This window comes from Myotis yumanensis, unplaced genomic scaffold (assembly GCF_028538775.1).
Source record: "Myotis yumanensis isolate MYYU_CA2020_CCGP unplaced genomic scaffold, mMyoYum1.0.hap1 SCAF_8, whole genome shotgun sequence".
In the NCBI taxonomy this organism is placed as follows: domain Eukaryota; kingdom Metazoa; phylum Chordata; class Mammalia; order Chiroptera; family Vespertilionidae; genus Myotis; species Myotis yumanensis.
The window spans coordinates 34325183-34340325 of record NW_027223759.1 but is presented as its reverse complement, the minus strand read 5'-3'; the positions used below and the strand labels follow the sequence as shown (position 1 = coordinate 34340325).

The 15143-nt window shown below is 51.9% G+C and overlaps 1 protein-coding gene across 28 annotated transcripts in view; it reads right to left on the bottom strand.

Moving 5' to 3' along the window:
• The window catches only part of LRRFIP1 (LRR binding FLII interacting protein 1), a 115173-nt gene that overhangs the window by 24592 nt on the left and 75438 nt on the right, over nt 1–15143 (bottom strand). For 9 of the 28 annotated variants that reach the window (XR_011472411.1, XM_070422506.1, XM_070422504.1 and 6 more), the window contains 5 exons: nt 13432–13509; nt 12113–12157; nt 10953–11018; nt 6981–7058; nt 318–353 (listed from right to left, as the gene is read on the bottom strand). Coding sequence is in view for 27 of the 28 variants with exons in the window: in XM_070422506.1 (XP_070278607.1) it covers nt 318–353; nt 6981–7058; nt 10953–11018; nt 12113–12157; nt 13432–13509 (303 nt within the window). In the remaining variant the exon portion in view is untranslated. The remainder of the gene's footprint in view (nt 1–317; nt 354–6980; nt 7059–10952; nt 11019–12112; nt 12158–13431; nt 13510–15143) is intronic. The other 19 variants (XM_070422495.1, XM_070422496.1, XM_070422500.1 and 16 more) reach the window with 5 other exon arrangements.

The window sequence follows — 15143 nt, the reverse complement described above, 5'->3', positions numbered from 1 at the left end:
CTTCCGTGGGCTTGCGGAAGCCAATACAGACAGCTGCACACCGAGGGGCCCATGGTGCCTGGGAACTTGCATTCACCCTACCATCTGTCACTGTTCTGAGGGTTTAATGCACAAAATGGAAGTGACCCCCGGGGACCCCTCCCCCAAGGCTGTGACGCTGGCTGGTGGCCCACACACTGTCAGTGTGTGGCCCACACACTGGTGAAGATCTTTATCAAAGATCAAGCAACATATTTTCTTGTTAGTTTTACCCATACATTTTGGGACCCACTAGGTTCATTAATGACATAATATAAAGGCTTATAGAAATTCCTCACCTTCTCAGTGAAATCTTTTTCTGGTCTCTCTTCAACCTGGAGAGGAAAATGCACAAATATTAAACACAGGCTTTACATGGATAATCGAGATGCAGGGTAAGATGATGATAAGATAACACAATAGTTCCCTTTGTAGTTTAAAAACCACTTTGCCCATGAGACCCTCTGATATGCCTCTGCCAGGCGACACAGACAACCGCCCACAGCGGCTCAGAGTGCCAGGCTTCTCAACTGTTACGGTTTCCACCGGAACATCATGACGTCGAAACCTCACAGTGATCGCAGGAAGGCCCGCGGTGAGGCGCTTGCTCAGGAACTCGGTGGAACCCGTTTACTTTCCGATTCCTGCAGCTCGGTGTGCAGGTCTGTGTCCACACAGGAGGGGACCGCACGCCCCACACCTGTCTACCCTCTGCAGCCACTGTGACTAGACAGCGAGAACACGGGGGGAACCGGGCCTGGAAGGTGCAACCACGGAGTGTTCATTTCCACTCTCACTGAGTGTGGCCTCTGAAGCAAGAGAAAGCAGCGAGCCGGCTGTAACCGTTTCTTCTTCTCATGAGCGACTGGGTCAGTGTGAACCTTCTGGCTCAAACATCTGGAGGTGAGTGCCAGACGTGGGAGGCTGGTTGGGGGCCGCGGGAGGTGGGGGGGTTGACGGTACAGGAGACTTTGCCAGGTGAAAAGTGGGGCCCCAAGCATTTGCCTTTTCTCAGCTTTGCTGCTTGCACGTGGTTCCGAGGCCCGTCTTCTCCCTTCGGCAGGTAGGCGTCCCGGTGGGACGGGATGAGAGCAGCCATGCGGCTGCATGAACAGCGACCCGGCCACCCTTGGCCTCGAGAGGTCTCAGGGAAGGGGCCACGCTGACAGTGGCACTACTTCTTTCTCTGCTCAGTGTCCAATGAAAGAAACGTTTCTTTTCTTTTTGGTACACAGAGGGATCCTCTCCATAGCCCACTGGAAGGCCACAGAGGATGAGGAAACCCTGTGCTCAGCCGTCTCCAAACTCCCCGGGGAAAGCCGCCACTCATCATGCTTTCCCGTCGTGTCTCCAATCTGCCTCCGGAAGCTCAGAGCTTCTTCCATTGGAGGCCTGGGATCCACTGTGACGAACTGGTGAGTGCAGAGCACGCCTGAGCCAGTCAGCCTCGTCAGTGACGGGACCCTCGGACCTCTAGATGCATGCCCCACAGCCGGTCCAGACTCTGGGCTGAGACCTCCCCACGGAGCTGGGGCCCAGGCCATGCAGAGAGGCTCGTGAACACAGGAACTGTGACAGTGACGCTGTCCGTGGGGCAGCATTTGGGCACAGCTGCTAAACACTGATCATGATGTCAAGGCAGTGATGCCCTGCAAACATGGTCACTTCCCGTCCTGTGTGCGCCCTGGGCCCACGCTGGGCTGCAGGCCCTCACTAGCCTGTCCCCCACCAAGAAGGCTCACCACCTGCCACCTTCTCTCCTCCAAACCTGCACCTCAACTTGCTCTCTGAGAGGAGGATGCCTGAATGGACCAGTAAAATGACACAGCAAAGCGTGACAGCTAATCACCAACCAAGGGGGTGAATGAAACCTGACAACATGCTCGGTCTTTCCAAAAGCAGGCAATTCCAAACCAGTTCTCAGCTCAGAATGGCCAAGCTCGACAGACCCAAGTTCACCCCGGGATCTGGCTCCCAGAGCACCTGTTGTCACCTGCCCGCCCGCACCTGGGCTTCCAGGAGGAACTCTGCTCTCCTCTGAGTCTCCTGAGTGTCGGAAGAGCAGGAGGGGAAACAAGAGCAGAGACCACGTCTGTCCCTCCGGCCAGGGGGCAGTACCGAGGGCGGGCCAGCCTCATGCCCTGGGGTGGGGCTTCAGATCCTGGCGCTCCCTGTGCCAGAGCACTCTCCTTCCTGTGCCCACAGCCGGCTGTCCTCCAGAGACCAGGGCAAAACGGTGTCTCGTGGGAGCTTTCCAGAACTCTCGCCTGCAGGCGCCCTTTTCACTCCTCAACTTGGCAGTTACATCCCATTACGGAGCTCTGACGCTCCAGCCGCGTGCCACACCACCTGTACGTGTACGAGTGCACATCTAGAACTGTTATGTTTTCAGATGTGCGTGCCACCTCGGCCTGACTAGATGTTCTGGGAATCGAGATGGCCTCGATCGAGAGGGTTCTACCTCACCACCCTGCACCCAAGTTCTGAGCTGTGATGACTTTAGCCCTTCAGGGGTGGGTCTTCTCTCCACTTGGGAATAACATTCCTGAAAATTTCAAAAGACTGACGAATTTCAGAGGAAAGGTGGGGGTGGGTGTGTGGGTGGGCAGTGATTAATTGGGGAACTTACACGCATACATGGACATAGACAAGAGAGTGGTGAAGGCCTGAGAGGGGCGGGAGCAGGATGGAGGGGGTCAATGGGAAAAACAAACAAAGGGGACATCTGTAATACTGTCAACAATAAAGAAAAACATTTCAAATAACCAAGGAGAAGCTAACTGTCAAGCACCTGGTCTGCTGGAAATCAATTCATTAAACCAGCTGGGCCCAAGGCCTTCAATCCCCCAAATAAGCTATTTTGCAGAACAAACAATAATGAGATGAACATAAAAAGAGTAACTTAACTCTTAGTGGGAGAAGGAGGCCCCATTTAATAGACCGTCAAGCTATCTGGAGAAGCCCGCTGCTTCTTAGCTTTGTGGTTTAAATGGTAGCTTTTTTGACTGGTCATCAGCAATAGATAAAGACTGTGTAGCTAAGCGAAGCCCCAGAAATCCTACGTTCACCTACAAAGGTATCTGTCCCTATAAAAGGACTCCACATTTTATTTTTTTAGTATTTCTTGCAAGAAAGATAAGAAAGAACACACACAGAGCAAAAGTATTGGTCACATGGGGACTTTAGGCCAGCTTTGCTCTGCGTCATTTCACCTGTACCCAAAACGCAAATATTGTGTTTGTAATTTGCAAAAGATCAAATGAGGAAGAAAAAACCCCCTAAAATCAGAGTTTTCTCTTTAATTTTAAAACAAGTTTAAACTAGTTTTAAAAAAGCCTTTGCTCTGAAATATGTAATGGACTCAGAATGTGAACACTGATATGTTTTTAATAGAGGCCACGTAGAAAAATGACGCTCTCAAGGGAAGTTATAGCCAATCTATGCCTAACTGTTGCTGCCAATCTCTATTCTACATATTAGAGTAAATGTGTTCTGTCTGCTTTCCGAGTGACAAGGGACAGGTGGTATTTGCCCGCCTTCCTGAGACACAAGTACCTGGAGCCCCCAGGGAAATGGACAGAGCAGCATGAAGCTGTTGCAGTGCCCCGGGCTCCCACTAGATGGCAGTGCGCCAAGCTGTCAGGCAGCTGCACCCACTTTAATAAAGCAGTCCCTTCCTTTCTCCCCCAAACAACGTAACCCAGATGGTGTGTTTAATTTTGACACAAAGCATAGCAGTTTACCTCTGGAAATAATATACAAAGAGTCAAAACAGCCGAAACGGTTTGGCTCAGTGGATAGAGTGCCGGCCTGCGGACTGAAAGGTTCCAGGTTCGATTCCGGTCAAGGGCATGTGCCTTGGTTGCAGGCGCATCCCCGGTGGGGGGCGTGCAGGAGGCAGCTGATGGATCTTTCTCTCTCATCAATGTTTCTAACTCTCTATCCCTCTCCCTTCCTCTCTGTGAAAAACCAATAACATATATTAAAATAAAAAATTAAAAAAAAGAGTCAAAACAGAGGAACAGTGTGGTGGCTGCTGCCCAGGGGGATGAACGGAACCCGACAACATGGTGTGGACATGAGCAGTGAGACCAGGGACACGCCGGCCACACCAGCATGGACGTCTGCGGACACCAGGGTCCTCATTCGTGGAAGGGCGACAGCGGCCACATATCTTGCAGCCTATTGCATTCATGACTTTCATTTCCTGAGCAATACTAAACACTGTAGGTCAGTGTGACCACCTCACAGTAACAGGTTTAGGAACGACGTACAGCAGGATTTCAGCCACAATTGGGTGCATATAAAAACAGCTGTTAAAAATCTACTGGAAAGAGTCACTTCTAAAAATATTTCTGTGAAATTTTAAATTATGGCAACTCTTCCTTTGAAAAACAAATGCTTAAAGCAGTACATTAAATATTTAACTCCAGCCTTCTAACATCCTATAAATGAGTTTACTATGCAGACTCACTTAACCACAGCGTCTGGTGAGGTGTAAAATTTCAGGGTCTCCATACACCATCTGGCCTGCCTACCTCCCTAGACACAGAGTACAGTCTGTGGGCACAGAGAGACCCCAGCACAGGCACAGGGGCCAGGCACAAAGGACTTTTCCTCAACCCCCCCTCCCCCCAGCCAGCAACCCGACCCTGAATGGGCCACGGGGTCACAGAAACAATGTCACTGCACAGTCCCTCTCAAGAAACAACTGGTTGCCCGGCCGTGAGTTTTGGAACTGGCGGAAGGGGCCAGTGCAGTCTGAAGTCTCCTCAGCTAGACCCTCAGTTAAAAGGAGAGATTTAGAACGGTGAGGGCCCTCCACCCATTGTGCTTCGTTCCCTGATGGCACTTGCAGAAAAAGCTGCAACCCCACCCACAGCTCCCAAGGTTGGGGACCTCACTGGGCCTCAGTTGCAGGGACACCCAGTTCTGGTCACCAGACCCCAGGGACACCAGGCACATTACACGCTCCCCTAGGCTTATGGTCATCCGCAGAACAGTGTTATGGGAGTAAATTTGTCACAATTTAGAAGCTTCTGACAAAGAAATCTGTATCTGATTTCAGTCTCTTCAGTCTGACTAGGTTGAACCTGTTATTCTGTGGCGTCATCACGATGCCTGAATAAACCTGAACATCAGATAATCACAGGTTTTACAATTCCGAGTGCTCAGGGGCCAGGGCCCTTTGCAAGTGGAGCCACAGACTTCGCTGGTCAACGGTGACTACTTCTTTCCAAAAGGAGGATCGGCTTGCCATTAACTTCCATGGAGAATGTTTCTTCCGAGGAGTCGGAAGGTTTCACATAGGTGAGTTGATGTGTGAAAACCTAGGGAAGAGCCAAGCTGGGAGGAGGCTCGCCCTGGGGGCCGGCAGGTGTGCTGGCCTCAGTCAGCAGGAATTTGAGTTCAAAAATAGTGCCCTTTGGTCATTTTGAAGCAGATTTGCCAGATTTTAAAAACGGAAGTTACATGATCTTGAACAGCTGAGTATCTCGCTCTTCCTGCCCGATGGGTGCTGGCGAGTGATGAGCACCTGGCCTGGAGGGGTGTCCTTACCGCCCGGCCGAGTGCGTTCAGGACGCGGCTTCTCCTGGTCCCCTCACGCCTGGTCTCCAGGATGGGTGGGAGGCTCCAGTGGCGGTGAGGGTGGGTGGGCAGGTGACACGGGCACAGAGGTGGTGCTGCAGCCCACGCTGGGGACATCTTCTGTTCTAACACCCACTGCCTTGACCCATCGGCTGTTTTCTCACCCCCGCCAGGTAAGTGGTGGAGAGGGACATTTCTCCACTACCAGGAACACACCAGTGCAAGCCCAGAGGTGACTGGCACGGAGGCAGGACCCAGGGAGGGAGCACGGAGGCCGCCCGCCCACCCCATTCAGCAATATGGGCCCAGTCTCCAGGGGTCCCTTTGTCTGCTTCCCCAGAAGCAGCTGACATCTGCATTTGGTAGGGACCCTCGTGACTTTAAAAGACTGCATCTAATTTAAAGAACATACAAGCCACCAGTGCTCGTGGGCCACGTGTGCCATGGAGAGCTCAGCTCCAGGCCTCTTCTCGGACTGCCAGGAGCACGGCCTAACTGAGTTCAGAACCACACTCGAGCGTCTCCATGATGGAGGAGTGGAGAAAACGGACCCACGCTGCCCAGCTTTCTTTCCTGTGTCCAGGGTTTACTGTGGCCCCACTCCTGCTCACTGAACACCCCTCCCCTGGTCACGGCCAGCCTCCCCCATCCCCAGGAGTCCCCGGGGCAAAACCGCCCTGTAAATCCCTTATTGTTCAAAGAATGTGTAGCAGCCACATACAGAGCATCCGATGAGGTGAAAGCGCCTAATATTCCAAAGACTCCAGGAAACACGTAATAATGACACTCAAAGGATGGGGACTAGATAGTAGGGCCCCTTATTTTCCGAAGAAAAACACAGGTCATTCCATGCCGAGTGACCAACAGGAGTGCATCCTGTGGTGTCGCACACACTGAAGAGGTTGAGACCCCGGGGTGGCGGGCTGGCGGGGACCGAGCACAGCTAGGGATGCCATGGACTGTCAGGCCCACACCGCGTGTAAAAACCACCCGAGTCGAACAAGTAACATGTCAAACAGAATGTTAAGTCAACCCTTTCAGTTTTCAAATCATAAAAAACAACACATTGATGCACATGACTACACTCCCCCCACTGTTCAAAGCTCCCTCTTCCCAGTAAGATCCATCTCCCAGCCCCGCTGTTTAAACAGCCCTCACCCAGTCCTTCAGAAACTCCGCAATGCAACTCCGGGATCACCAAATAGTAATACTCCAAACTGGGTAGCGCCCCCCCGCCCCCCACTTGTGTTTGTACTTAGACATAACAGATTAAGGAGAGGCCTTGCTACTTCCTCCTGCGTCCAGGCTTGTGGAGGCGGACAGAGGACAGACAGGTGAGGAGGGAGAGAGGCAGCAGACAGAGGCACACTCACCACTGGGCTGGCCCGCGCCGAGCTGGCTCTGGAGGAGGCGCGGGAGCTGGAGTTGAGGTGGCCGCTGTGCTCCGAGGGCTGTGTGCACAGCCCGGTGGGCCGCAGGCAGGCAGAGAGAAAGGGACAGGTTAGCGGAGATGCACAGAGGACGGAGGCCCCACCCAGGGCTGTTAGCTGAGAGGCAGCCCCGTGCAATGCAGAGGAGAGGTGAGCATGGAGCAGGCTTCCCACTGAGCGAATGCCCACTAAGAGTGAAATCATTCGTCATCACGTCAGAAGAACACAGATCGCCTGGTTAGTAAGGAGGAAGTGACACAAAGCTCCTGTGGACGTGGCGTGGAGTGGCGCCTGGTGGGTGCAGAGGGCCGCCTCACTGCTGTGGAAAGGACATCTGAGAACGGGAGCCGCCTCCCGGCCCCGCACGGAGCGCGGAGAGCAGACACGGGCCCGGCGCTGGGCAAGGGGAATGCTGGCTTCTCTGCCTTCTTCCCAAGTGGAGGCACAGTAAGAGTTCAGGTTCAGACCAAAGACAGGCATCGATCTGCCTGTCCCCTACCTAAACCCTCTCCCGGGAAAGGAAAACGCCACCAACTTATCTGGAGGCCACACCCTCTCAACTTTGATTTGTGGTCACGTTTGTCCTCATCCTAGATACGTTTCATGTTTCCTTGTTGCTGTTGTTTTCAAATTCAAGCCTGCTGGATGCCCCACCGGCAGGATGGGATCACAGGCGTCCAGCAGGCTTGGCCCGGCCAGAGGAGCAGCCCCTGCGGGGGGCGCTTCCCGACACAGACACAGGGCACCCACCGGGACACCCGCAAGCGTTACCCCACGCACATTACAGGGGCCAGAGCGCTGGGGTGCTCGCCATCGCCATCTTAAACACCAGCTCTTCACGGGCCTGTTTTCCCAGCAGATGTGATTCACTGAGGGTGAGGACGGCATTGATCTCATTCTGAGTCCCAGGGACCAGGTAAGGCCTGGCATGTAGCGTGCACTCAGAAAATACTTGTTGAATGAAAAATTTCATTTAGTCACACACACACACACACACACACACACACACACTCACAGGCAAGACAGTGTCTCAGTTGCACAGACAATGGTCTGTAAGAACCGTGGCCATGCGGGACATACGAGAAATGTACAGCATCACTAGCCTCCTCTTGTAGCTTTACTGTGCAAAATAAAAGAAAATACCTAACCTGAACCTTAAGGCAGAAGACGTCGCCTTTGGGTTTGCGGATATGAGAGAGGAGACTTCCTCCGGCAGACAAGTCCTGCCAGTTCCTGTCACCCGCATCCTGGTGCAGGGTGCAGAGATAAGGCAGAGTGTTCTGAGCTTACTGCTGACCCAAGCTGCCCCGACTCCTAGGCAGAAACTGTCGCGATGGTCCGCGTGCTGCCCTGGAGCTGCCTGTGTTTGGGAGTTAGTGGCTGAGGGAAGTTGGAAAGATCTGAGTTCCAGTCCAGGCTCCATCTACTGGTGGCCATGAGACTTTGGAAAAGTGACTCAGCCTGTCATCTGTGACGGGAAGTGAGGACCCCAACAACACCAGGCACCGAGGGCTAAGGGAGGACGCACGGTGGGCGTTCCCCGCCTGCCTCTCACTCTTCTGCTAGAAAGAACGCCCACGGTTCCTGATCGCTGCCTGGCGTGTCAAACAACCGAGAGCCACTTCACACGCAGCCATGCGTCCTTCCTGCACCACGCACACGGCTTAGTGATGGCAAGGGAGGCATAAAGCAGCAAGGTTTTCAAGCAAGACAGCTCTACTTTCGAGAACTAGTCATTCGATCTCATGCTAATGAAGTCACTTAGCTGTAAATACTTCTTGTGGTGGAGGCTAAGGTCTTGGGAGAATGGAGGTGAGAGGGGTCCTCCTAGAGCAGTGATGGCGAACCTTTTGAGTTCGGTGTGTCAGCATTTTGAAAAACTCTAACTTAACTCTGGTGCCATGTCACATATAGAAATTTTTTGATATTTGCAACCATAGTAAAACAAAGATGCATATTTTTGATATTTATTTGATATATTTAAATGCCATTTAACAAAGAAAAATCAACCAAAAAAAATGAGTTCGAGTGTCACCTTTGACACGCGTGTCATAGGTTCACCATCACTGTCCTAGAGCAAGGCTGTCCCGGGCAGGCTGGGGGTAGCCTGGGCTCTGAGGTCGCTCTCGGGGTTCTGGAGAGGGTGGACCTCGAGCTTGCTCACAAGATGTGTGTATTTATCAGTGGCCACAGCTTCTCTCTGGGCAGAGAGCCTGGGGGAGCTCTACCAAGCCCCACCCGGAAAGGGGCCCCCTGTCCACGTGGAGAGGGACCGTGAGGCTGGTGAGATGGGGGTGGGAGGTGGGAGCTCTTGAACCTTCCTCCCACTCAGCCAGCTGGTTTGCTGCTGAGAACAGAGCTGACGCCCCAAGATCTCTTCCGAGAAGTTCGACCCCAGGGTTCAACTTATTCCATTGAAGAAACAAACGCGTGCTGAGCTCCTTGCGCGTGGGAGGGCACTATTTAGCGGGGGAAGAATTTCTTCTTATTCTCTAATTTGTCTGCATGGTGTGATACCAGGGGCACGCGGCCCTATTTTAGGGACGAGAAGGCCTTTCCTTTCCTTCACTCCAGGAAAGCCGCTCCTACCGGAGGCTGGACATACAGGAGCTACTGCTTCTGAAGGCCAAGGTCAGCTGCTCCAGAAAAGTCCAGCTACAGAGGCAGCATTTAAAGAGAATCTACGGCACACGTCCCACCAGACACCAGAAGTTCTACTTGGGCCACAGGAACCTTAGCTCTTGGGGAAATCTCATTCTCTTAAAGAATGAGTACGCTGTCTCTTCTGATAAAAGAAAGTCATTTAGTGGCACTTGTCCATCACACATGACCTAAAGCTATTCCGCCCATGAGCTTTATGAACTTTGTACTGGCCTACACAAATACCTAAGGACTGGGAAAAGCGGGCTCCACCACATGAAAAACGTTATGCAATATAAAATTGGTAAATGTCTAATTAGATGTCAACGAAAACTAATGCGATATTAGTTAATTATTAGATATAATATTCATGAAAATCACATTCTAAAAGAAAACTGTAGGTGTTACTGGTTACTTTGTAAGAATCTCTGAATATTCATGATGATTGGAGAAATAGAAAAAATCATAAAATTGGATTATGTAACTAATTTATGAAGTAGCCAATCATTTTGGAAAGCGAAATTAGAAAAACACTTTCAAGTATTTCTTAGGAAGCCATTTTATTGCCCGTGGGGCGTGGTGCATTTTTATGGGACTTTGTGGGGGGTGCCCTGGGATGCAGAACTGCTGACCACGGGGAGGGCTGGTTAGGGCTGATGCTCTGTTGCCACTGGTCCGTGGGAGGGGCTCTTTAGCTCCCTCGCTTCCCCGGACCGACTGTTCATTTCTCTATTTGCTCACCTCCATCACCCACTCATTCACTCACCCAGTTTTTTCATTCAACAAGTATTTCGTGTACAACGACCACACCTTTACTGAAATACCATTTCCAATCCTTTGAAGTGGGGGGGAAGGCAAAACAAAATGAGGAAATGGCATACGTGTACTGTTCTGAGTCTTTGAACGTGTTCATCGTCCTCAACGATCCAGAGGTGGAGATAACAGGTGGCCTGTCTGGGTCTCCTTTTCCTCCTCCTAAGACCAACCCCTTCACTACGTACGTACTGTCTGCCTGTGGCAGGGAGAGAGCTGATGGAGCTCAGTCCGGGTCAGTCTCCTCCCTGTGACTGCAATGAGTGAGGACATGGAACTAACGTCCACAGGCTTCGTGATTCCCATTATCCATGCCCCGTCGTACGTGGGAAATTGAGACGATACAGTCCTTCCTCCCTGTGACCTCGGCCCGTTGTCCCCGGGGCTGGAACGGTGCCGGGCAAGCCCCCCAGGCCATGCAGCAGACGGGAGGAAGCTCTGGGAGCACAGACAGCGCCTTACAGCATAGGAACCGGAGGCGCTTCCCCGCCGCGGCCCACCGAGACTGCCGTCCCCGAACACAGACGCCTGTGGAAAACAGACTGTCAGGACAGGGCGCCTGCCTCTCTCCCGGAGCTCAGAAAGCTCCGAAACACAAGCCGAGGCAGACCGGCACCTGCCGGGAGCGCGTCCTGAAAGACACCGAGAGGGAAGGCATGCAGGGAGGGCTCAAAGCTACCGCCCCAGGCAGGGCAAGTGCTGGGGAGCAGGGCAGGGATGTGCAAAACCCAAGGGAGAGATGTTTAGCTTCTGCTGACACCAGTAGGTTCTTTTTCAATCTATGGCTCTGAAAAAGGCGCCTCACTGAGTGAGAACCTGTTGGCCCAGAGTTAGCTGAGCAGATCATTCAAACATCCTGACTTTCGTCACGGCATCCTGGTACCCGGCGTTCAGAAAATGACTCTAATATGAAGTGGCTTTGGAACAAAATAGGACATTAATTGCAGTTTGATTTTTATAATTATTTAAAATGTGTGAACCAGGAAACAGAGTATCTGATGAACATGAAAATCCCATGTAATGAAACACCGAGGGTAACAGTTTACAATACCGTGAATGGCCATGTCAGCCTTTGCCCAGCTCAAAGGGCCTCTCATTTCCTGTTTCCCCTGACACAGCTGGTTTGCTCAGCCAGTGACGTGTCTAACTCACAAGTGTGCAATCTGGTGGAGATTCAGAAAGTTATTAACCACTCAGCATAGCCCACTTTGAATATTTAATATTTCCCACTCACATAAGTACCTTGTATTTAAAACTGGAAATTTCCAAGGTAATACAGCACACAACAGATTAATACCTGTTAATGTTACACCAAAGCAATAAAAAACCGCCTTTCTTTCTGCCAATGAATTGAGTAAACGCTGCCTTGCTCCATTCCTGCCCAGCAAGGCTAGACAAACACTGCCTTCCTGGGGACGGAAGCCGGTGACAGTTACTGTCGGCTGTGGGGAGAATAGAACCCAGATCTGGCCAAAGGTGACAGACACCATGCAAGTGTGAGTGCCATGTCACCGGCAGGTCACTCCCAGCGGGGTTGCTGACAGATGCAGGTGTTCGGGGTGGGGCGTGCACGCGCAGTGGGGGCATGACGGGGCGGGCAGAGGGGCCTGGAGCACACGCACCCGGGAACTCCCCGCTGGCCGGGCAGCGCTGTACAGACAGGAGGGCTGGAGGATGGAAGTAAACGGCAGGTTTTAAAAGTCTTGACAAAAAGGGCAACGCATCCCAAGCCAGGTAATCAGGTACTTTCAGTTAGCATGGCAGCCAAGGTGTTGTGCAACAGTTAGAAGAAGTCGATGTTTTCAGAGTATTTGATAGATACAAACGCAAGTTTACAGGGAAGAGAAATGCAAGATGATTGCTAACTTTAAAACACTATACTTCCCCAGCATCTTTGAAATATGACTATTTTCTCGTCATTTCTTTCCAGGTATTCCTGGAAGAAGGTGTGAGGGGATGAGGCAGAATGGTGACAAGGTAAACAACACCCACAAGAGCAACCAAACCCGCAGTCAAACCCCAGGTTAAGAAAGCACGGAGGAGTGTTAATCCACACACGTCCACGCAGGGAGAGGGAGCGGCAGTGCACTTATTTCTAGCAGAGGGTGCCGGGAGCAGCCTTCACGACACACAAGGAGCTGTCGGCCTGCGGCTGCTGGCCAGCCAGAGCCCTGCAGGGTGTGCTGGGACGTGAAGGCTGGTGTGGCCGCAGACTGAGCCCCAGAATAGCATCGTGACTCATTTCCAGGCACAGGCCATGGAAAGCCGGCAGCACAGGGCCACCGGGCCAGTCCTGGAATGTGCATGACCAGGGATGAGTCACTCAGCGACGTGGGGGACAGGACAATACAAGGAGAGGACAATTCAGCCTCCATGACTGGGGGCTCTGACAGGGCCTCCTGGTGTGAGAACCACAGGACCTCCCTGCAGCTCACAGGCCCAGCACCCGCTGACCTGCAGGCGGGCCCGTGCAAACAGGAAGCCAGGGGAGCGTGAGCCAAAGAAACAGGGCTGTCCACCCTCCTCAGAGACGGAGGAGGCCGATCATGCCCCAAAGCCTTCCAAATTGCTTCCTGGACACACCAACCAGAGAAAAATATTTTTTAAGAAAACAAATGAAACCCCAAATGGGGAACAATTGCTGGAAGAGGAGGAGGGACCCAAGAGACCAATTTGGGGGCCCCAAGCTTTTGAAAAGACCCATTCGCTAGAGCCTCCTTCTTCCTAAATCCCTCTTTTCTATATAAGGTCTGAAGATATGTGCGATAATGCTTTCAACAGTTGAGAAAAGTCTTAGCAAGTCAGTGAATGAAAACCACTGCTGGGCTCTGCTCCTGGGAGTTCATGTGGGAGAGGGTGAGTGTCCACACATTTACTCAGCCGTGGATGACACATAGGGGAGGAGGAGGAGGAAGCAGGGACGTGAGAAGGGGAGACAGACCCGGCTTCCACTCTGGGCGAACAGGACTTGGGGCGCAAGGCCACCGCGGGGAAGGCCGAGGTCAGAGCAGGATGGCCCCTGCAATCAGAGAACACAGCGGAGGGGACGAGGCTGCGGCTTCGTTTCATCTCCAAGGCACACTGCATTGTACATTCACACAAAACCACTTTTTACAACCAAATCGGTAACGGGCATGCACTGCCGGGGGCGGGAGACAGAAGGACGATCAGAAGGAAATAAAGACGGTCCCGTTAACTGACGAACTACGGTGGGGACCACACCAGGACTTCCGAATCTGCACACAGGCAAACCAGATCTCACTATTTTTCATCGGCAGCAAGACCACAGGGGCGCTGAACGTCTTTGTAATTGGAGATCTGATTTTTAAAGTTTGGTGGGAAAAAGCTCAAAACCAAGAATTTGCGGAGATATCAACCTTCATTTTCTGTAGCGGAACATTTCATTGGAAATGGTCTTTGGCGTGGCCTCCTGGGTAATTCGCACAAAGCAGGTGTCCACAACTCACCACAGACATGGCGAAGTCAGCGCTGTAATTCTGAGACCAAGGGTCTAGACCAGTGGTTCTCAACCTTCCTAATGCAGTTCCCTTTAATACAGTTCCTCATGTTGTGGTGACCCCCAATTTCATTGTTACAAATTGAACATAATTAAAGCATAGTGATTAATCACAAAAACATTATGTAATTATATATGTGTTTTCCGATGGTCTTAGGCAACCCCTGTGAAAGGGTCGTTTGACCCCCAAAAGGGTCACGACCCACAGGTTGAGAACTGCTGGTCTAGAGGTTATTGCTGGGGGATACTACTCTATAAATTAATAATTTCCCCAAATAAAATGTTTTACCCAAAAGAAAGGACCCTGGGAGAGGACGTTCTTTGCTTCATTTCTGTGCTCCAATCAGACAAGTACAGGGCCGCCCTTGAAGGTGGAGTGGTTCCATTCAGGTAGCTGGGTGGCACCTTAAGATGCCCGCCACCCCTTCAAGGCCCATAACTTGTGCCTGCCCCCCTACACCTTGAATAAGAGGTACCAAAATGACCTGAGCAGGCAAGTGGAATTCCGGGCTAGACAGGGAGAAACTGCCTAATATATTTAGTGCAAATGGTGAGACTTGTTCCAGGGCTGAAAGCACAGGGCCCACGTCGCCATGTGGGAGAAAGCGCCTCCGGACACTGCACGGTCCAGTGCGGGGTTTGCTCCGACGTGAACAGCGGGAGATGTTCCTTAGAGAAGTCTTCAGTGCTACATACTGCACTGATAGCTTCCTGTTATTAGATTTAAGTAAAATTCAAAAGCCCAGCAACGGGCGGGGATATGCTGAGGGCGGGCGAGTGACAGGTGTCGGGCAGCGTGATGGTGGGACACATGCCCCAGGGAAGTGCCGACGAGCCTTATGCTTCCAAATGGCCAGCTCTCATTGTGACTTCCCCCCGGGGGTGTGGTTACTTCTCTTACATGAATGTAAGTGAGTCAGACACATGCTGAACTGTGGTGAATAATTCACTGGTGGGCACTGGGTCTCTACCACCATCTTCTATTTGAGAGCAAGCATCTCCACTTGGAGAGTGAGCAGGAAGTTTTCTGAAGGACAAAGTGCTCTTTGTAATAGCAAAAATTCCCCGGAGTTAAGAAAATGCACATAATACCCACAAAACTCTTAAAGTGTTAAACCCCATCAATAGTTTAACAC